The 21,431-nt window shown below is 40.8% G+C and overlaps 1 protein-coding gene across 2 annotated transcripts in view; it reads left to right on the top strand.

Annotated features, from left to right (window-relative positions):
* Nucleotides 1-4,159: 4,159 nt before the first annotated feature.
* Nucleotides 4,160-21,431, top strand: part of DENND1B (DENN domain containing 1B) — a 154,547-nt gene continuing 137,275 nt past the window's right edge. Inside the window, exons 1-2 of one of the 2 annotated variants that reach the window (XM_053985040.1) lie at nt 4,160-5,002; nt 7,797-7,861. In XM_053985040.1, coding sequence (XP_053841015.1) covers nt 4,986-5,002; nt 7,797-7,861 — 82 coding nt within the window. In that variant the 5' untranslated portion in view covers nt 4,160-4,985. The remainder of the gene's footprint in view (nt 5,003-7,796; nt 7,862-21,431) is intronic. The other variant, XM_053985041.1, reaches the window with a different exon arrangement.

Raw genomic sequence — 21,431 nt, 5'->3', positions numbered from 1 at the left:
CATAATGTAGGTATGTGGTGTTTATTTTGTCTTTAAGTATTGTCTCATGACAGTATTATGGCTAAGTTTAACAGGGAAATTGATGTTTGTGAATTTGGTAGTTTGGAAAGCTTTGCATAAGGGAAATGATCTAGTCACTCATTTACAACTGGGAATGGGTGTATGTAAGATTCACCCCCAAACCTCCAACCCCATTAAAATGGGGCTGAGCGTAAGCTCTCATTGTAAGAGATGCTTTTCAAGTCTGTGAGGTGTGACAAGGTGATTATGTTGTTAGGAGATGTTCTGATAGCATCTGCGATAACATAAACCTACTGTAACTTATTTGAAGGAACAAGGACTAAAACAGACCCAAGTACACTCAGGGGTGAGTGGAGAATTCTTGGTACAAGGTATAAACTACAGATTATAGCAAAGTATTCTAAAAAATATTTATTATGGCCATAGAGTGGGAAACTTACAGGTTTTGATTTTGCCATTTTTGACAAACCCGTTGGTGTTCCCAGGGGAGAACATGTCTTTCAGCAAGCTCTGCTAACAATGTTCTGAAGGAAATCCCTTTATGGGTTTCAGGAGCACTTAAGAGAAAGATCACTTTATTAGGGGTATGCTTTACTATTGAATGAATTGTACCTGGCAAGTGAGGAATTCTGTGATATTTAAAATTCCTTAATTCGCAATATGTCTGCTCCAGCTTATGGTGATGATGAGTGTTTTCTACCTCTCAAAGCCTTGCTGGAGTTAATTGGGGTGGGAGATTTGGATCTGTACAGAGTTGGATTCAGTCAGTGATCTCCAAACCCTGTCATTTCACAGGGTGGCATTTGTGTGTAGGGTAAATTCTGCAGGGTACTTCCTGTGAATCTCCCTGCAGAAAGCATGGGTGCTTGCAGTTTGCATTAGGAGGATTCAAATTCCCCCATGCTAAAAACTGAACAGAATAATTTTTTCTTCAGAGGATTTGTGTTTTTGCCTTCCCTCTCTCCCTTTTATGCCTTCTGTGCTAAAAGAAAATCACTACATGTGTGAATGTAGTGGTATCAACTTAAAAAAAGTAACTGGCTTCTTGTGGAACTTCTCTTCCTTGCTCTACCATTTCCAAGTGACAAGATGTGTGGCAATTTTTTGTCTGTTTCTCATCTCCCTTTTGGAGATCTTAACCCTGCTTTGCACCACTTTTATAGACCCAAATCCACATGGTTTTGATTTGGCAGAGAATGGCAGATTGCTAACAGAAAGGATGTGATGCTTGTTTTGGCATTTTGCTTGGTGTTTTTCATCTACATCTCCTGTTGTGTCCATACTGAGCTTGGTTGTAAACTACAAACTATGCTCTATAGTTTTTTTGACTGATAACAAATCTCATGAGGTTTGGGAATCCCATGAGGTTTAGTAAGGCCAAGTGCAAGGTGCTGCTGGAGTCCAGAAGGGGCCACCCAGATGATCAGAGGGATGGAGCATTTTTCCTATGAGCAAAGGCTGAGAGAATTGGGTTTGTCCAGCCTGGAGAAGAGAAGGCTTTGGGGTGACCTAATTGCAGCCTTCCAGTACCTGAAGGGAGCCTACAAAAACATGGACAGGGACATTTTACAAGAGCGTGTAATGACAGGGCAAGGGGGAATGGCTTCAAAATGAAAGATAGTAGGTTTAGATTAAGTATTACAAATAAATTGTTTGCTCTGAGGGTGGTGAGGCACTGGCACAGGTTGCCCAGAGAAGTTGTGCATGCCCTCATCCCTGGAAGTTTTCAAGGTGAGGTTGGATGGGGCTCTGAGCAAACCTGGTCTAGGGGAAGGTGTCCCTGCCAAGACAGGGAACTTGGATCTATATGATCTTCAAGGTTCCTTCCAATGTAGGCCATTCCATGATCCTTGAGATGGAGCTGCCCCGATGGCACTTCCATTCTCCTCTTGTCCGATTCAGACCAAGTAGACTTTTGGATATTTTTTTCAACCTCTAACTCCAAAGCATTAATAAATCTGGGAGAAAATTAAGGCTTGCAGGTCCAATTCAATTTATATGAGACCTCTTTTACTGCCAGTACGTAGGAGCTGAATTGTGTAAGTATCTGCATCAGTTTTAAAGCTCCTTTACATTATTAGACTGGTAAAAAGATGACTAATGAATATTCACCACTGGTAAACTACAATGGAAGATTGAGTAGGACTCTTCATCTCTAAGTTACCTGTTTTTCAGTTGCTCCTAAATGTTCATCTACCCCACCTCCAGCATATCCTCTTCTATCAGTTCCTATGCTAATCTTTTAGACATAACTTAGGTCGAGGTCAGCCATTTTCATGTTATGCAAAACATAAAGAGAAAGGCTTTGTGTCTTTTGGCTTACACGTAGAACAGCTGATTTTGAAAAGTCCAAGTATCAGTTGCTTCATGGCTCTAATTTAGAATGGAAAACCAGAGTAAAGTAAACTACACTAACAGCTCCAGAACATACTAAATTAATCAATTTTCTGCATATCTAGAGGTTTTGCTTTCAGTTTTTCCTTCTTCCTTGATTCTCCTCCAAGAAAAAGCTGAAACCAAGGCAGTGGCAAGAGGTGGTTTTAAACACCAATAACTTTCCCAAAATATCATCTTTCATAAGAAGATGCTGTGGTTGCAAAACAGTCTTGAAAACATGAACTAAGTGTAACCTGGGCAGAGATGTCTGCTTAAGCTTTCACAGAGTCTGAAATAATAGCTCTGAGAGATGTGAGCCTCATCTCAACAGGGTGTTCTCTCCTATGCCTTCTATTTTAAACTTGAACTTTCTCTACTCTTCCTGCTCTTCCAGGCAGGCAAGGTTTAGTCACTGCATGCAGTCAGTTACTCCAGTGACAAGGCATGTATTTATTTTGGGAAAGAAACCCTACGTATTTTTTCTCCAATTATGATAAAGTGAAATCTAAGGGACCCAATGGTCCTATCTGCCAAGACAGACCCCAGTCCAGGAGTGGCTGGAATTGCATGGTAGATCAGCTTGACAAGCCGCCAGACTACTCCTCTGTCTGCAAAAGTGGCAAGCATCAGCAGCTTAAGAGAAGAGAGAAATAAACACACACTAGACTGATAAAATATTTACTGTAATTCAAAATACAGATTTACTGAAATCCCGGGGTTTTTCTTGGGGGGGATGTTGTTTTTTTTTTTTTTTCTCTTCTTTCTTGTACACCTCAAATGGAAATTTTCCACAAGTAAAATGTCTCAATATTTGGATAATTATCTGATCCAAATTCAATCTTGTTAAAGTTTTGGCCTTTTTTTTTTTTTTTTTTTTTCAGAAGAGACTTTCAAATTCTGTGTGCTTTGCAGTAGGTCTGGAGGAGAGATGGAGGGTAGAAGGGAGGCAGGCAGAAAGACAGAGGCACAGACATGACTGTGGTTGTGCTACACATCCTTCGCTGTGTGCTTCTTCTCCTTTTGGTTCTGTAACATCCCTGGGTGCTGGAAGCCTTGCTCTTCCTATCCCCTTGCTAGAGCAGACATGGGCATTGCTCCCTTCTCTCCTGGCTCTTTAGTCCAAACTGATCCCACCAGAGAAGTTCAATTTAACAGTGGGTGAATTAACGCTGCCTGCTGTGAGGGCCTCTCATGGTACACAAAAAAAAATCCACATTTAACTATTTTTTTCCTAAAAAAAAGTTTTCCTGAACTACATGTAGTGTGTTCTTATATGTTAAGGATACAAAGCCCCAAGCAATTTCATTTACTTCAGTGGGAGTTGCAAATACTGGCTGCTAAAACACAGCCAAAAATTACCACAGAATGAGGCTTGGGAAAGCAAGTACTTGAAACCCAAGAAAATCCCCGAGCTGAGGTTACTGCTACAACATTCAGTTCTTTTTGTTGCACATCTATACAGTTTATTATTATTTAATCTATGTACTGTGAGCTGTATAGGATGTGCAATGAAGCCAAAACAATATTGGTTTGGAGAAGTTAATATTTGTAATTTCCTGACTTTTGAATATTTGATTTTTCAGCCCTAGTAATGCACTAATGCTGTTTTATGTGTTTAATATATAATTGGCTTGAATTTTTTTTTCATCTTTTCAACTGTTGATACGATGATTAGCTTCTGGAGGAAGAGTGAAAAGAATGACGTTTTTTCTTTGGCCCAGTACCACAGAATCTATTTTATGCACTTTTTCATTGCAGTGTTACTATGTTGGTGAGGGAAACTTGGTGTAGGTGGGAATTTGGCTGCTCAGTGCCTCTTAGATGAATGAGACTTGGAAGCCTCTCAAGGACGGTGTTATTTTTATTTCCTTTCCAAACTCGAGGGAAGCACTCGAAGATTGAAAGCTTTTTATGCGTGTTTACAGGACGGTGGGTTTGCTCCAGCCGTCCCTGCTGCACCAGCTCTTCAGCAGTTTGGGATAGTGTTTGTTTAGCACTCGATAAAACAAAAAGCTAAGCAGATTACAGCAGGTTAAATTAACATTTATGACCTTTAGTACAAAAAGCTCCCCTTTCCTGCTGTGCATAAAGAACGTGAGAGGGCTGCTACGATGTGTCAGTGCACACACGAGCCGGACCCATCTCCGAGCGGCTTTAGCAGCGGGTGAAGGTGCCGGTGAGGTGACACATGACGGTCCCTACGCGCTGCCCTGGCCCACCTGCCGCGCCTCGGGCAGGCTTCGCAGCGCACCTGCCGCGGAGGGCACGGGCACCTCCCCCGCCGGCCTCAGGTGACACCAGCCCCGGCGGCTCCCCGGGCCGCCGCGGAGCTTCCTGGTTCCCAGAAGGTGCCGGAGCGGCTGCAACAGGAACTGAGAGACGGGGGAGGAGGCGGTGCCGCCGCTCCGCCGCAGTCGCGGCCCGAGCCGGGGGAGCGGAGCGGAGCAGCCATGGGCCGCCGCCCGCCGCGGCGCTGAGCCGCCCCCGCCGCCCAGCGCTCCGCGGCCGGCGCTGCCCCTTCGCCCCTGCCGGGCGGGGCGCTTGTCCCTGGGGGCGCCGGGGCCGCCGCCGGGGCCCGCGATGTGACCATGGACAGCAGGTTCAAGTGAGTGCTGTGTGCGCGGGGCCGCGGCGGAGCCGTGGGGCGCGGCGGGCCGGGCCGAGCCGAACCCCCGCGGCGGACAGGCGGCGAGCAGGCCCCGTGGCAGCCCCGGTCCGCCGGGCCCGGCGTGCGGCGGGCGGGGACGGGAGGAGGGGGAGCCCACCCGGCGGGAGCGTGCAAGGGGCCGGGCGCGTCCGCCGCGGCCGCTGAGTGACAGCGGGAAGGGCGGGCGGGAGGCGGCGGGGCCGGAGCCGGGGCGAGGCGGGACCCGCGGCGCGGGGGGAGCGGCGGCGCCCCCCGACCCGGCCCGCGGCGGCGGGGAGGAGGAGAAGGAGGCGGCCGCAGCCCCGCCGCCCGCTCCCCCGGCCCCCGCCGCCTCCCGGCCCCGCGGCGGCCCCGGCATCGCCCGTCCGCAGCGGCGCGGGGGGCGCGCTCGGCGCGGCCCGGCCGGGCAGAGGCCCCGGCGCCGGTCGGGCTGTGCCCGGTGAACAGGGCCTGTGCGGGGGTGGCAGCGCGGTCCTGAGGCCGCGGGGCCCAGCAGAGCTGCCCGCAGTGCCCCTGACCGCCGCGGCCCGAGGCTGTTACAGGCATCCCTTTAGGAGATCGCAGAATTGCCAGGGTTGGGAGGGAGCTCTGCAGATCATCCCGTCCTCTCGCCTTGCCAAGGCAGGGTCATGTAGAGCAGGTGACACAGGAACACTTCCAGGTGGGTTTGGAACGTCTTCAGGGGAAGATTGCACGGCCGTCCTTGGGCAGCCTGTTCACTGCCGCCCTCAGTGTAAAGAAGTACTTCCTCACGGCCAGGTGAAACTCCTTGTGTTCCAGCTTATGGCCATGGTGGTTGCAGACCACCCTTCTGTCATTACGGCATGGCAGGTGCAGAAGAGGTGCTTTGGGTGCTTGGGAGCACTGCTGTCCAGGCTGCCCTCCGGCAGCGGCCGCCTGCTCTGGTGACATTGAAAGTGACAAGATGTTACACACGGGTTTCGGCAATTGACAAACAGCTCCGTGTCTATACGCACTGAGCAGGCTGGCACCGCGGAGCTGGCAGGGAAACGAGAGACGAGACAGGCCCACAATTCTCACATTAGTTTGACACTTTTTTGACACTTCTTCTGAGCGTAGTGGGATGTGAAGAGTAAACTTAGAAGCATTTTCCTGCAAAAGCAGTTTTTGAGTACTACAGTGAAAGACAGAAGGCAGTATTACTTCAAAGGCCTTTTTTGAGTGTAACTCATCTAGGAGTTGAGTTAGAAGCACTCGGTGATTGCAACGCAAACTGATTCACATTAAAAAAACTCAACCTGACAGGATAAAGCCAAGGCCTAAGTTAGAGCAATGTCATGGGGAGATGTCATTTCTTTTAAATGAAGTATTTTTGTGGTTCAGTTTTCTAGGTGACTCAACCAAGCAAGCCTTATCAGTTTCATTCTGAACCTGCTTACCAGCCAGAGGAAAAATGGACTGTTTTTAACACCAGAGTAAATCTCCAATGTCCTGGATTTATGCTGATATAACTCAAACCAGAATTTCATCTTCTATATACAGGATGAGTAGATACAGGATTTCCCCAACAAAATGCTTTAAAATGCAGGGAAAGAGTCTGATATGGGCAGGTTATGTCTTCACAATCTGAATTAGGCTATAATTGCATATCTCAGTGGATGATGGTGCTGAGGTCAGTGAAAGCATTAACTGAATCAATTAATTTGTGACAGCTGATTTTTTTCCTGGCTCAGCCTTTGGATTTCATTCAATACTTAATTTAAAGAAACAACAATGCTTTAATTTGCTTTATGCGAAGCATTCTAGAAACCTGGAACCAAGTCTTGTGGTTTTTTCTTTTTTTCTTTTTTTTTTTTTTTTCTATGCCTAAATCTCCAGCTGATTTCAGTGGGAGTGTTACACAAGATAGGAGTTCTAGTGTGAGCCTTTTATGTGGTTGAATAGATAATTGATATGGGTGCGGTTATACCGCTTGTTTTAATATAAATAGCAGTGTGCTTGGTAGGCAGAGAGGGTTGGATGGCACGGTAATGGCATTTAGACCTGTTTCAATGAATATGTAGTTTGGGATTAGGTTGAGTGTTAATTGCTGTTGGCACATGCAGTTTGTTATTATCATCAGGTGGAAGAGGCGCCGGCCGTCACACGCAGCTGCCCTTGATGGCTACTGCAGATAGGGAGGCTCTGCCTTCCTGGCTAGCTCGGGCTTGTGGCCCTCCCCAGTTAGGGCTCTCGCAGTGAATCACGCCTGAGGTTCAGCCTTTAGAGTCCCAGCTGGCGATCAATATCTGGTGAAAGAGGAAGCCAAACGATTCTCGGCCTTGGGGTGGTAATCAGGTGCTTTTAAAGGATAGCGGCTAAACTCAGGGAATTAAAATGGAAGTCTAATGATGGGCTATTCCTACGTAGTAGAAACGAGACATAGCTGTGGAAAAGGCTGCCTGTAATGTTGCAGATTGATTGATTGATAAGGAGCTTAATAGCTCTTTTTTCTCAACTGTTAGATGAGGTATGGTGGAGTGACTTAAAAGCTATTTGATATGTAAGGCAGTGACAATATAATGTAAATAATTCGCACAGTTTAGCTTTTTTATCTTTCTTATTCCTTTCTTAAGGCCATATAGGGAAGTGTGACTTTTTGGTTCTTCCTTAGAACCAATCTGAGTACTAATTTTGTTTTAATGATATTTTAATTTTATTTATTATTCTGCAAAAAGAATGGAAAGGATATAACAGTAGAAATAAGATCTGAAATATGTATGTGATAATTGGTTGTGTTTGTTCCTTCCAGGGAAAATCCAGAACGTACCTTTGATTTGGTACTGAAAGTAAAATGTCAAGCTTCAGAAAACGAAGGTAATACACTTTGCCTATGATATTTATGTAGAGAAATGAGAGCTGGAAAAAAATAATTGGCATCCCAATCTAGTGTTATTTTATACTTTGAATTGCTTTTGGACTGAGATTGTGTTAGAATGTGCCTATGATTATTTTATTGCTTTCTAAAATCTATTACTTTGTAGTTGTTGTGGGGGTTTGTTATGTTTTGATTTTAGCTGTTGTAAAAATATTTTTGTTCTCCATGATATATTTGCAAAACTTGGACTTGAAATGTATTTTCTACTCTTAAAATGTTGATTTTTTTTGGTAAGATTTCATTTTAGAAGAACAGTTGACTTCTGTCTATCAGGGGAATGTAAATTTTGATCAGTGTGATAAAGTAAGTTATTTTCTGAAAAACAATAGGAAGAGACTTTCTTTGTAGCTCGTGTTTGGCAGCTGCCTTGGTTTGCTGCACCATACAAACAGCAATGGGAGCTGCCTTGAGCTTGTATCAGCCGTCACTTTCACATCTCTATAAACATGAGGTAAAAGAGATGTAGTAGTGCAAGAGTTGTCTGAGAGGCTTTTTTTTCCTCTTGGGTAAAAAGAAGATGGGCTTTCCAGTATTGAAATTAAAGTGACCTCTTGAAAGTCCACTGGGGGAACTTGGTTTATGTTCTCATCCGAGGTTGTTGGCCTTACAAAAGCAAAGGGAGAGGAGGAGTCTTGTCGGGGTTGTATTGTAGTCATGTTAGTCTGTGACAGCTGTGTCTTAATCACAACTGTGAAAACAATAAACTACATCTTAAAATAGACTATATTTCTTATCCTACTGTGCTAAAGGATACTATTTCCAGAGTTTACTACTTTAACAAGTAAGAGGCCTGTAGAAGTTTATAGCCCCAAACTATTCCTTTTTTTTTTTTTTTTTTTTTATATTTCAGACAGCATTTCTGTTAGTGTGAGTCGTAGGAATGTGCCTAATGTGTTTGGAAAAAAAGCCCATTTTTGTTGAAGCTAAACAATTGTAGGTCTTCAGGTCTTTTATTTATTTTTGTTACCAGCCAGCATCCTCCAGTTTATCGCCTGCTTTTTTGATTTGCTGTCGGTATTGTCGTAGTTTGGCAAATCAGGTGGACTTTCCTCACTATGATCATTGTTGTGGCTTGTATCACATGGCACTCTGCCTGGTTTTATCTCCCTTTTGCAGTTTTTGCCTTAGTGATTTCATAGATGATGTCTGGGAACCCTGCTTAGCTACTTGATTTTGGATCTGTTCCTCCTTCATTGTGCTTTTAGTCTCTGCCCCCACCCAATATCCCTTCCTGGGGGCCTGTTCACATCTTGGCTTAGGCCCAGCTTGAGGCTACAAATTTTATTCCCTTTTTTCCTTTCGTCCCCTGAGAGCTAGACTGTTGGCAATCCTTCCAGGTCTTCAGCTTGAAAACTGTGGGCTTTTTCCTTCTGTGATCAGAACATGGATCTATATCCTTTTAATTCCTTTTATCTTCTGTTTGACTTCTCATTTTTCTTGTGCATCTTTCTGCCACTGCTGCCATAAGAAGCAGCTTCTCCTTGCGTGCAGCTCTGTGAATCTCTGCCTACACCTGAATTTTGGTCATAGGCACTTCCCTTGCCTCTCCTGGTTGGTAGTTTTGGAGTTTATCACTTGTCCTCTGTGGAGAGGAGCATCTTTAAGAAATCTGTGTATCTCCTCACACCATGACATGAGTTAATGTGGGGACTGTGTTTGTGAAAATATTGTGGTTGCATTCTCTGCTATTCCCCTTTTTGTCACAATCTGTGACACAATCTCTGTGGGCACAGTTGCTCTTGGTTCATGGGGTGGCCAAAGATAGGAAGGAGGTTTGATACCAGTGATTTTTTGGAGTCTGCAGTGTGTAACTGGTGAGGGGCTTAGGGGTCTTCAGCTGGCCTGGAGCTTGTGTTGATTCCTGCATGCATCAACAGATCAAGACAAAAATACAGTCCCTTTTTGCCAATCTAAAAGTGCTGGCTGAATATTCCAGTTACCATCCTGTTGTACTTGGTGACCCATCTGGGATTTGTTTTAATATCTTTCATATCATATCTAATTCAGATAACAAACTCCAGTGAGGGCTTGACATTGTATTTACATATGGTATTATGAGCACAGTGATGTATCAAATTAATATATCTGAATGTTAAAGTTATCTAAAGGAAATTCACAAGGGACAAAAGTGTATTGTCTTCACTGCCACTTTAGAAATGAAGCACAGGGCTTGTCATGCAAAACAGGGAGCTTTCAAGGTTGGTTTATTATAAGGCCTAACAAATTTGACAGTTACCCTGTATTGTAGGTCTTGCCTTTAAATAGATTTTCATGCTAGGATAATCTTTTGAATATATCATACTTGAAAACGTGATCCATTCACCTGGTTCTTTGCTCATGCCTCTTTCTTTCTTATGAAAGAGATTTGTGTTTAAATAGGGGCTTTCTCCCTCGCATCCCATCTGCTCCTTGTACTCGATCCTGAAGCTATGTCAGGACTGAATTTGTGACATCACTGTCACCAGTGTTGCCGTGGAAATATCACAGCCGCAAAATTATGATCTCCCTGCATGAGTGAGCAGCAGGAGAAGCTGACTTAGGAGAGAGGAAGACCTTTATGTGACCTGTGTATCTCTAAGCTTTTTCTTTTCAAGCTTTGCTGTAGTCTGTGTTCTCCTGTATTTTAATTTCCTGTGCCAATGTATAACTATTCTAACAAATCAAAATGGAGGTGGCCTTACTGCACATGGAGCTCTTTCTAAGGTGTTTTTATGAGGATGCTAAATACCTGCAACAATCTGACATGATTGAGAATTTTGCTGTTAAAATAGTTTAAAACTTTTGGAAAAGTTTTTTTTTCGTAACTTCTTAAATGCAACATAGCTCTCCTCAAGTAATGTCAGTTTTTCAGACATTACACTGTCCTAGGACTGTTCCAGCTGTAAAGGATCATACATACATGAAATTCAGCAGCATACAGTTTCTTATTTATGTTAAGAAGTTTGTTCTTCAATTGTTCCACTAATTATCTTCAACATAGGTGTTTACACTGAGTAGAAACCAAAGAGATTTCATGTAAGTTAGTATGAATTTATCATTTCATGTTTGGTAGGTAGCTCTTGAATTGGTTACAGGCTCAGTTGTGCTAGCATGTATTTATTTATAGGTGGATCAAAATTTTGTTTCCCACTGGATACATGGTTTCTGGATTTTTTGTGATTTAAGAGTAGTTTACATGAATATTTGTTACTCTGTTTTAAACAACCGGAATGCATAGTAGCATTGCTAGAACAGTGATCTTCCACCCCTTTCCTCAGACAGGAGAGGAAAAAAAGGATACTCTCTTCCTAAATATTCTCATAATTCCTTCAACAGTTTAGGATATATGCTTACTGTATTTTCAGAGTAAATCTCCAAAGAGGAGACAAAACCCTTAAGACCAACATGGGATTGTAGCCCAGATCATAACTTCGAGTCCTTTGCAGTGCTGAGGGTAGTAAACATCAATTAGTAACTAGTTGATGTGACAGCTTTTACTTAGGAAAATTCATAACCCATTTCTCGCAAGACTTTGAGATGAATTAGCCTCTGTTCAGCAGAGTTTGCTAAGTGACTGGGACAGAAGTGCTAAGCTATTCTAACAGCCTGGTATTTGTTAATTGTGAATTTGGCTTGCAATGTGAGTAGCACCTTACAGAAAAAAAGTTTTACACTGCCTTCCAGGCAGTTGCATATTTTTGTAATTCTTTTCTGTGTTATTCCTTAATGAACAGCGAACAAGAAACAGCAAAAATGTGTGCTCAATTTAATATCAGCAGCGGGCCTTCTGTATTAAATTTTCACTTACTGACCCATAGGGCAGCTTGATAACAGATATTATCAAAACTACTGTGTTATTTTAAGGATAAGAATTGCTCTTTATCTTTAGGGTGAAAAGTTTTTTGCACTTTGGGCTGAGTCACCCTTACTAGGTATCAAGACTAAAGCAGTGGTTCAGTTGTCCTAAGTGCGCAGTCTTACGTAAGGTATTGCTCAACAGCTGCACCTACGGCAACTTTACTCTTCTCCTGGCAGTCTTTTGTCACTTGAAAATTACACTGGAGCTGGCGCTGGAAGATGGGTTGGAGCCTAGGAATTGACTGAACAAGGCTGTCTGCAGGGTGTTTTTTTTTGCCATCCTTCTATCATGAAAAGTAAATTGAGTTTCTGGAATGTTGATGGTTCTGAACTTTTCCACAGGACATGTCCAAATTAATAGTGCCATTGTAATCTCTGTGAGGAGTGTATATTTAGCTGTGTATCTATGAGTACACAAGCATGTACAGGTTGTGCATACACACCTCTAAGTCTGAACTGTGGGTTTGAGTTAAATGGGCAGAGATGAAGCTGAAAATTTTACCCAGTCTATGAATTCTATATCCTGTGCATTGGTTCTATTAAAACTGGGTTGCAGATGCAAAAGGCAGTGCAGATGCAGCAGCCAGCAGTAGAAGAGCAATGTGCACAGCTTCTGTGAACATAAAGTCTTCAGCGTTTCTGTCCACAGTTTCCCGAGAAGATGACTCAGATTGGTTTCAGTGTGGTTAAGAGGGTGCTGTTTGCTACACCTTCTTTTTCTTTGATTATAGCACATTAAAAAAACAACAGAAAGGCACCTTGGAGGCTGCAGGTAACTCCAGAAAAGTCAACCACTGAATTGTGGTTTGGGTCTAAAGCAATCCTGACTGTTAAAGTTTTACTTGAAAACCCTTTTAAAGTACCAGTTCATTTTCTGTCCCATCTAAGAATAATTGTTGGAACACCCTTGAAATTTAGTTGCTTTGTCTCTTTCTTTTTTAAATGCTAACAAGTCTTATATAGCTCTAGGACTAGATAATACAATTTCCAGAGAAGGTGTTAAATAGGTTGTGTTGAATTGCATTAATAACTCCTGTAGTTTATTTTGCTTCTGCCAGAATGATAATAAATCTTAGTGATGTGTGATCTCCAAATTATTTTTCTTTAAAGGGCCTTATATTCATTAAATTTTCAAGAAAAAGCCACAAATCCAGTTTAATTGTGTGTTGGTAGAGTTAAAAACTGTATGCATTAAGCCCAGGAATTAGTTTAGAAATGCAAAATTCTTTCTATGAGGTTTGATTGCTCTCTGTTAAAGTACTAACAAAATATTTAAATCTAGAAAGGTTCCAATTCCAAAACCAAGTTTAATGCAGTTGGTAGTTTTGTCCAAGAGTCACCTGTCTTGCTTTGGTAAGGTTTTGATTTAGAGTCTTCCAAAGCTGCCTGTAGGGTTGTGGACAGAGCAAGCACCACTTTTTCTTTTTCTGTTTTTTCTTCACTCTAGAGAGTTGTTTGTTAACCACATACTCTGAGCCACTCACTGGGTGTAACACGCTGATCAAGATAACTTCTTTCCTCTGCTCTACATTTTTTTGTACAGCATCTCTTGAACCTGATGAAAAAGATAATTCTATCAGTGGTAACACATGAAGTCTGCAAGATTTCTTTTTTAAGAGCAGTAATAACTTCTGATGCAGTGTTTATATACTGCTGACCTTTTTCCCTGTTGGTTTTAGCTGGAAGGGTACTAAATAAGTACTGGCCCACAGGAAGTTAGGTTTCTCTACTTTTTAAAGCATGCTCTGTTCTTCAGGTGATTATGGAGATTATGCTATGAACTAGATAAGTTTTCTTAAAGTGTCTCATTTATGTGTATATTTTTAGTCTCAAATACTGTTAATAGTATTAGAATTAAATTAACATATTAACATATTAGAATTTTTCAATTGGTAAAATGTCATTTGACAGCATTGGGTATCTTCTTATAGTCTTAGCTTAGATGCAGTTTCTGTGTATTAAAAAATAAAGCTTTCTTTTTATATTCTTCAGAAGTTTCATTGAGCTTAACATCTGCTCCCCTGCCTCAACTCATTAACTCGTATGCTATTTAGGTTAGTGCTACTTCCCTGTAGTGGTTTCTTGCTTTTCTGTTGAAATTTCGAAGCTAAAAAGGACATTTAATCTAGCCTGGTTTCTCTATAGGATTGATTGATGAGGAGAAGAAAATATCAGTCTTTCATTGAGGGTTGTGTAAGTGCTTTGAAGACAAAAGCAGGTAGTATAAGTAAAGCAGGTAGAGCATTACTTGTGTCCTTTAGACAAAGCCAAGGAATATAAGCCAGAGTTTGGCTGAAGTTCTCTAGTGTACAAACACCAAGCTTAGCTGTAAATCCTTCATAAATTATAATCTTGAAACCCTCCACTTGTAGCTAAATGAGTAATTTCATTGTGTTCAAATTTTTGGCATTTAATTGGAAAGCCCCTGAGGGTATGAACAATGTCTTCTGTGTGTTTGGACTGTCACTATCACAGAGTGGGTGTTGGAAAATTATGAACAAAAAACCAATTAAGACAAGAATGATTTTGCATCTTAAGATTAAGATTGGCATTTTGATGCTTTTTACCTTTCCCTTCTGTTCTCCAGAGACTGAGAAATGCAGTGTAGTCTCTACAATTTTCAGCTTCTCTGCAGATGCAAAAATGTGGAGGAAAATGTTGCTACTTTTCAATGTCTCATTTCCTACAGATCTTTTTTTTTTTCCACCAACCTCCAGAGATTCTTGGATGTGTGTGTAATTTGGAGGTGGGTGCAGATATGTGTGTGTAGGAGGGGAAGGGCTGAGAGCTGCTGAAGAAATAGGTCAAGGAAGCCCTTTCTCCTATCTCGCCTGCATTCTTTACCAGGGTGAAGAGACCTCAGTGGGGAGGGCCGACCCTGCTCCCCAGCAGCCAGAGGACAGTCCTGGAAGGAGTGGCAGGCTCTGCTCTACTGCAGAGATTCCAGCTGCAGTAATGTGGGGGCAGGCACTGTGCTATCAGTGCTGGTAGAGATGAATTATTCCCCTGCAGGCACTTGCCTGGCTGTGTCAGTTTTTCATGTAATGCCATATGCCACTTTCAGCAGTGTGATCGGGTTTTGGGCAGTGAAATTAAAAGGGAAAAACTTGATGAGTTAAGGAATACAAATACTAAGCTGGTATAAAAGAATGTAGAATGAGCAAACTAGTATTAGAATAACTAAATATAAGTTGAAAACAGCAATGTGTGTAATGTAGTAAATCAGTATGAAAGTTGACGTTCTTGTGCTTTTTTCAAATTTAATTTTAGTTTCGTTTTAGTACTTCACTATTTGAGATGGCTGCCTGGGGGATAGTTTGTGGGCTTTTAAATTGCTTGCATTCAGAAGTGTTAAGAGTTTGCATATTTTCCTAAGCTAATGTCAGCATGCTTCAGCCCTCCCACACACTGAACAGCCAGCCCATCGTACACAGAGATTTATCTTTCTTCAATGGGATATTTTATGCTGCTTGCTCTCTTCATATATAGTGTAATGACTTCTTAATTTTTTTTTAAATGTATGAAGGATTTAAAAACTGCTGGAAAAAACTTTGAAAACTGGTTGAACTTCCAAGGTTTGAAATGCTGTTTTTGCAAAGCTGTAAGACACTTCTCTGTCTACCACTAATTTGAAGAGGCTGAAGTGTAGGGTTTCCTGTCTGGTTAACAAAAATAGTTTTTAAATTCTTTTTCCTTTGCCACTGATGATATTATCTGGAGAATGGCAGATACATGTAGATGCACATGCTCATCATCTAACTGTTGAAACAGATACTTCTGTTTATAAATAAAATAAAACATGATCAGGGCTACAAAGGGAAGAGTTATGTAAGTGTTCGTGAAGGGCTTAAAAACCCCTGAAGCCAAGTAAAGTGCTATTTTTATTCCTTAAAGTAATGTAGTAAGAGCAATTTGAGCATAGCATTGCTTTGCAACTAATATATTGAGAATCAATTTTTTTCAAGTCAGGCTGATATGTGATAACTCCAAGATCCTGGTAAAAACATGATATTTACAGGCAAATACTTAGGATGGAAGATTCTATGTGACTGACAGATAAACTAATAAAATGCTGAAAACATAACTTCTGATATCCCCCTTTAATATTTTCCCATGTATTTTGGAGGACTGTAGCTTTGTGCTTAGAATTGAATAATTTGGGCGACCAAAGACTTTTTATATCTGGTGAATCTGGTTTAGGAGAAAATTTTAAAACTTACTATTGAACTTTATATGGAAAAAAGAAGAGAAAAAGCAGAAGTTAAGAAAAAAGGCCCGAACAAGATTTTGGGTGTGGTACCTGCACTTCCTGCACTGGGAAAGCCAAGGCAGCAGTTTACAGTCATACTGTGTTCTTTTGCAAAATTCTCAATCCTTGTTTGGAAGGTTTTGTCCAAGTGTTAAATCCTTAATTAGAAACAACGTTTGAACAACGCCCTTAGATTATGTTTCCTGAATCTGGTTTCTTTAGGAATTTAAATGGGTATTCAGATGTAGATTAAAGCCTAGCTAAAATTAAAAACTTGTGTCTGAAAAGAGCATATTGGTTAGGGCTTCTCTGGGACATATTTTTTAAACTTTCTTAGTTAACAGCAAGTTTGATCATCATAGAGGCATAATCGTCATAACCAAGGTATTTTGCCATAAGTGGTTTAACACTGCATTGTTCCTTAAACTCAGAACCATAGAATGACACAAATACTTCCTGTTCATCTGACTTTAGATGCTGTTCAATATCAGGGTTTTATTTGTTATGCCACTTGAACCTGTATTAGAGCGCATATAAATATTGTTGTATTGTCATTGTGTGGATGGGGTGAAATGTTTGCTTTTGGGAGGAGGCAGTTCTTTTGCTGTGTCAAAGGACTAGTTAAATGCAAAAAATCTGCTGTATTAGTAGTTAAATACTGGATGTTAAATAATGAATTTAACTGTATTGAGATGCACTTGACACAGAGAAACCATGCTGATAATGATTATAGGCACAGCATTATTTCCTTCAGAAGTTACAAAGAAAAGCTTAACATTTTAAGGCAGTTGTTTCCACAAATGAAATTGAGTTATTACAGAACAGTGATACTTTTTATGTCCTTAGGTTAAGATGCAGTACAATAAGAGTGGTTTGTGCTACATGGAATGTGTTTGTGTTCTGCTTAAATGCAACATAAGAAAAAGTAGCAGCATAAAGGTAAAGGACAAAGGTGTGTGGTAATCGCAAACTTAACTAAAAATCTGGAAGTCTATCATGAGTTTGAAATAATGGAGTGAAACCAAGAGGGAAACAGTTACTGTAACTTACTCTTGCTGGCAGGATCCTTTATGCATCCTGTTCCCATCTTCTGGAGGTCATTTGGCTCCTAAGCTGTGTCTGCTGTTTGTGTTTCACTTCAAACAGTGGCACTGCTAAAAGCATGTGAGGGAAGCATCCTTCCTGCTTCTGGTGGCACCTGGCAGGCTGGCTCTGTGGGCATGCTCACAATCCAGCTGCTGGGGCTGCCTCTGGAGCTGACAGGAAAAGTTCACTCTGCAGGTCACATAGGGAGGAACTGATGGGATTTTCATGCCATTCAATGTAGCATTGGCTGTTGATTGATCTCTTAGTGTTGATTTCAAATATTTCAGGTTTGTTCAAGTAAATGTATTGCCAGTTCAGGAAGCTAAACACAACTAGGTATGCCCTTACTCTGTCCTACTATCTTCCTGTTGGCTTTGTGTTGGAATCTGTTTGGGTTTTGTTAAACCCTTGTCCTGTTTTTGAAGAAATGGGTTTGACAGCTGTGGTGATTTTTCCCAGTTTTTCTGTTCACAACAAAAAGAAGGCGCCTAAGAAAAAACCCACATACTCCAAGTTAGATCCCTGTCACCTGTGGGCACTTTGAAGCATTGCAGATAGATTAAATTTTCATTTTGTGTAAACAAAATTCTGTCTAAAGACTACAATTGCACTAAATTGGTATGATGCAGTAATTCATAGAACTGAAAATAGTTAACAGTATTGTGACACAGCAGAGGAAATTCTGATGAATTTTGTGTCCAGGAAAGACTCTTGCTAGTATTCATCCTCTAGGTAACTTTTCCCTCTAAGAATACTGCCAGCTTAACAAGAACTTCAGTTTCCTAGCAGCTGATGAACTTTTGCTGTCACATCAGAGGAGGCTGTGATGTCAGTGGTTCTGTGCCAGGACAAGTAAAGCTTCCAGACACCGAAACTGAGTTAGGTGAGGTTCTGAACATTCAGTTTCAGTTTCAATCAGGCATTTTTAATTGATGCATCTGAGTAAACCCATTTTAGTTACTGGGTTTACATGTTGCATGCAATATAAGTATGTGTTTCCATCTGCTTTAACTTGGGTTTGGAGCCCTCTAGCACCTTACTAATTCTAGTCTCAAAATGCTTTTACAAGTGTCAGGAAAGAAAAAAAATAGTCAGAACTAGAATGTGTAATTAATAAGTAAGGAATTTATAAAAAAAATTTTTTTTCTTGCCTTGATATAATATGCTGTGTTATACAAAGAATGATTTGAAAGATATGTTCTTTTGCATTCTGATTGTGATGTTAGAAATCAATACTATGACACTGCTTGACCAAAAAAAAAACTCGAGATGACCACCCCTCAAGTGCCTGGGTGAAAACATTTTTCACTGGCTATAAAAACATTAATAAACTAAAGTCTGTCTTAAACTGTGTGGCAGGTAGTGATGGTGTTTCTCTTCTTTTTAAATAAACAATTTTGTGTGATGTTACTGGACACTGACAGATACAGCAGACTGTCATTGAGAATACTTGTCAGGTCTTGCAGTCCTTGGAGGGAATTTGCATTGTGCTTTCAGCAGTGAACAAAGCAGAAACCATCTCAGCTCCTGGTATTGGGGAAAGTGATGGAGGACAGGGTAAACCAGATCAAATAATAATAAAAATAAACTACCAGAATTTTCAGTGGAGGTAGGATGAATTTTGGAAATAAAAAGGTAGTGAATTGTGTTGGTTGTGGTCAGCAGAGCTCTTGAAGCCAGTAACTCCATGAGGATGGGCAGATCCCAAGCACTTGCTCTGTAATTGCTGGGGAGCATGAACTTGGTCTGCTAATATGTGATCTGCTTTGTGCAGTTTAAATAGATGAGAAAGATCTGAAACTGCAGTGTGCTTTGGAGCTCTAAAAAGAGAAAAATACTTTGCTTCCAGCCTGAAATTATTTCAGTTCAATCTGTAGGTTTGCCTGACCCTCCTGATGTGGGTTTGAATGTCTCAGCTTTGAAACCCTGATTTTCTCTGCATTTCCCAGAAAGCTTTGTGGTAGCAACATTTGCTGTAAGAGAACCCATCTGTGTGGCTTCTCATATCTTGGTGTTTTGGTTAAGAGATGCTTTCTGTGGCTGCTGGACATTCATAAACTGGAAAATACTCTTTGTGGTAATCTGTGTGAAAATAAGGATATCTTGTTATGAGATGCTCTCTGCAAAAGGAGAGTACTCAGTAGAAATTCTAGCTTTCTGGTGAACAGTGGCTGAACTTCATATGCTCTCCAACTTGTAAAATATTCAACAACCCATCTAAAAGGAGAGAGAAGTGCTGACTAGAAAAATTGGAATGTGTATTCAGTCACTTCGTAAGGAAGAGGTGGCCTAGGATTGCAGAATGATCTATGCATTCAGCAGTTAACATTATCATTAATGACTTTAGTAAAAGAGCCTGGAATTAATTCAACTTGGGACAGTTGCAGAGGTTTTCATTACAGCTGTAACTGTAGCATGGATTTAGAGCCAATCTGTGTAAATACAGTAGATGCAGTTCCAGATTTCTGCTGAGAACATAACTGGGCTCTGTATGGACCCAAATCAGAATTTCTCACATTATGTCTTAGGAACATAATGGGATTTTATGATCTGATAAAAGAGCATTGTTTGTTTTGTGTCTCAGCATGTACATTCCTCCTTCTATCTTAATATAGCAAGAAAACTTGATACTGGCATGTACTACTGGGGGACTTCTGCTACTGGAGTTCTGCTTCTGTGTATTTTAGCACTAGAAATTATTAATCTAAGCATGACCAGTATGTTTTAATTGTCAGCACATCTTGAAATACTCATCTTTCAGGGAGCAAGACAAAAAGTCTTGCTTGGACAGAAAGTGCCAGAACACCATAAACAATATTTGCAAACAATGTGATGTTTGGAAGTGCTTTGTATGCAGAGAGATCAAAGTGAGTTTGGTCTTTTCTTTCTTTGTTTTGTTTTAAGACCTGTATTTAGTTAATGTTGCTTTGGATGTGTGGAACAGTATATGTTACTTAGCAGAGCAGTTAGTATAGCAGCTTTGTGCTTATGCATTGAACACAATGCAAATCATCAAACAGATACAGATTGCTTAATTTGAGATAAATGTTGAAAGTTAAGTGTTACAGAAACTGAGAAAGTGCCTTTCTATTAATCAATGTTCCAGAATCTATTTAGTTTCTTTTTAAATCATAGCAGTATATATTCAATTAATATATTTAATAGGAATGTTAGAAGTTCTGTCATGTTTGTAAACAAAAAAGAAATTATAGTGTATGTTACCTTAAATGAATGTTCTTTTCAGAGAGAAATGCCGATCCATTACAAGAAAATAGTATGTTTTGAAAACCAAAGAAACCAAATTTGAAATATATATCAATTGTTCTAAAGTTTAATTACCATGTCATGTTCATGCATGTTCACCAACATTTATGGAGGCTTTTATTTAACTTCACAGGGTATTAATTAGATGTACTGGAATACTGCAAAAATGCAGGGTTAGGCAGTTTTTGTCCAGGTCTTCTTTGAACACCAATGGCCAAGAGAGATGAATTTGAAATCAATGCTTTCAACTTCATTAGGTTCTTCTTAAGAAAGTGTTTACTACAGAGCAGCATTGGAAAATGGTGTTTTGTTGAGATCTGCTAATTGACTCCTCTAATCTGAAATTCTTAAAACATTCTAATAAAATTTTTAGTTGTTGTCAGATAAAATGTGTGAGTAGTGAAAAAAGAATTCTCTTTCCTATGTAGCTATGTTAGGAGTTATGGGCATTGATAGAATGCACAGATGTGGGGTTAAAATCTGCTTTATGTACAATGTACTGCAGTCCTCCCCTCTAGAACTATCTGTGCTTAGAAAACTGATCACATACACTAAAGATAAGATAGTCCAAAACACAGTGTTGTACAGGATACCAGCCAAGTCTGGTCTTGAATAGTGCTAAGTCAACAAAGAAAAGCACTTTATAAACAATAGATGAAATATCTTCCTAACTAGTGGCTAGATAGGTCAGTAGTTATTAATAGGTTGCAAAATCTTTCAGCTCTGGAATACGTTTACAGAGCTTCAGAGCTCTGATGTTTTCTTCCTTCTTCTTTGGAGCGTCCTGTTATTGTCTTTGCTTCCTCCTTTGCATGTGTGAGTTTTATATTTTTATTGGACTTAGCAAGGGAATAAAGGATGAAAAGGGAAAAGGATGAAAACACTCCCAACATTTTAAAGGCCATACATCATCCTTAAACCTTGTTGGATTTTGCCTTGTTCAGCCAAATGGGGAAAAAATGGTTCCACAAAGGTAAAACACATCCTCTGCTTTAGTAGGAAGTGGAAGCCCCAGTCACTGTGAAGGGAAGTGTCAAAAGCCTGGATCATGTTGCTGAAAGCTTGGGTGATGC

This window comes from Vidua macroura, chromosome 9, assembly GCF_024509145.1.
Source record: "Vidua macroura isolate BioBank_ID:100142 chromosome 9, ASM2450914v1, whole genome shotgun sequence".
NCBI lineage: Eukaryota > Metazoa > Chordata > Aves > Passeriformes > Viduidae > Vidua > Vidua macroura.
Note: the sequence above shows the minus strand (reverse complement) of the source record. Positions and strands in the feature narration are given on the sequence as shown.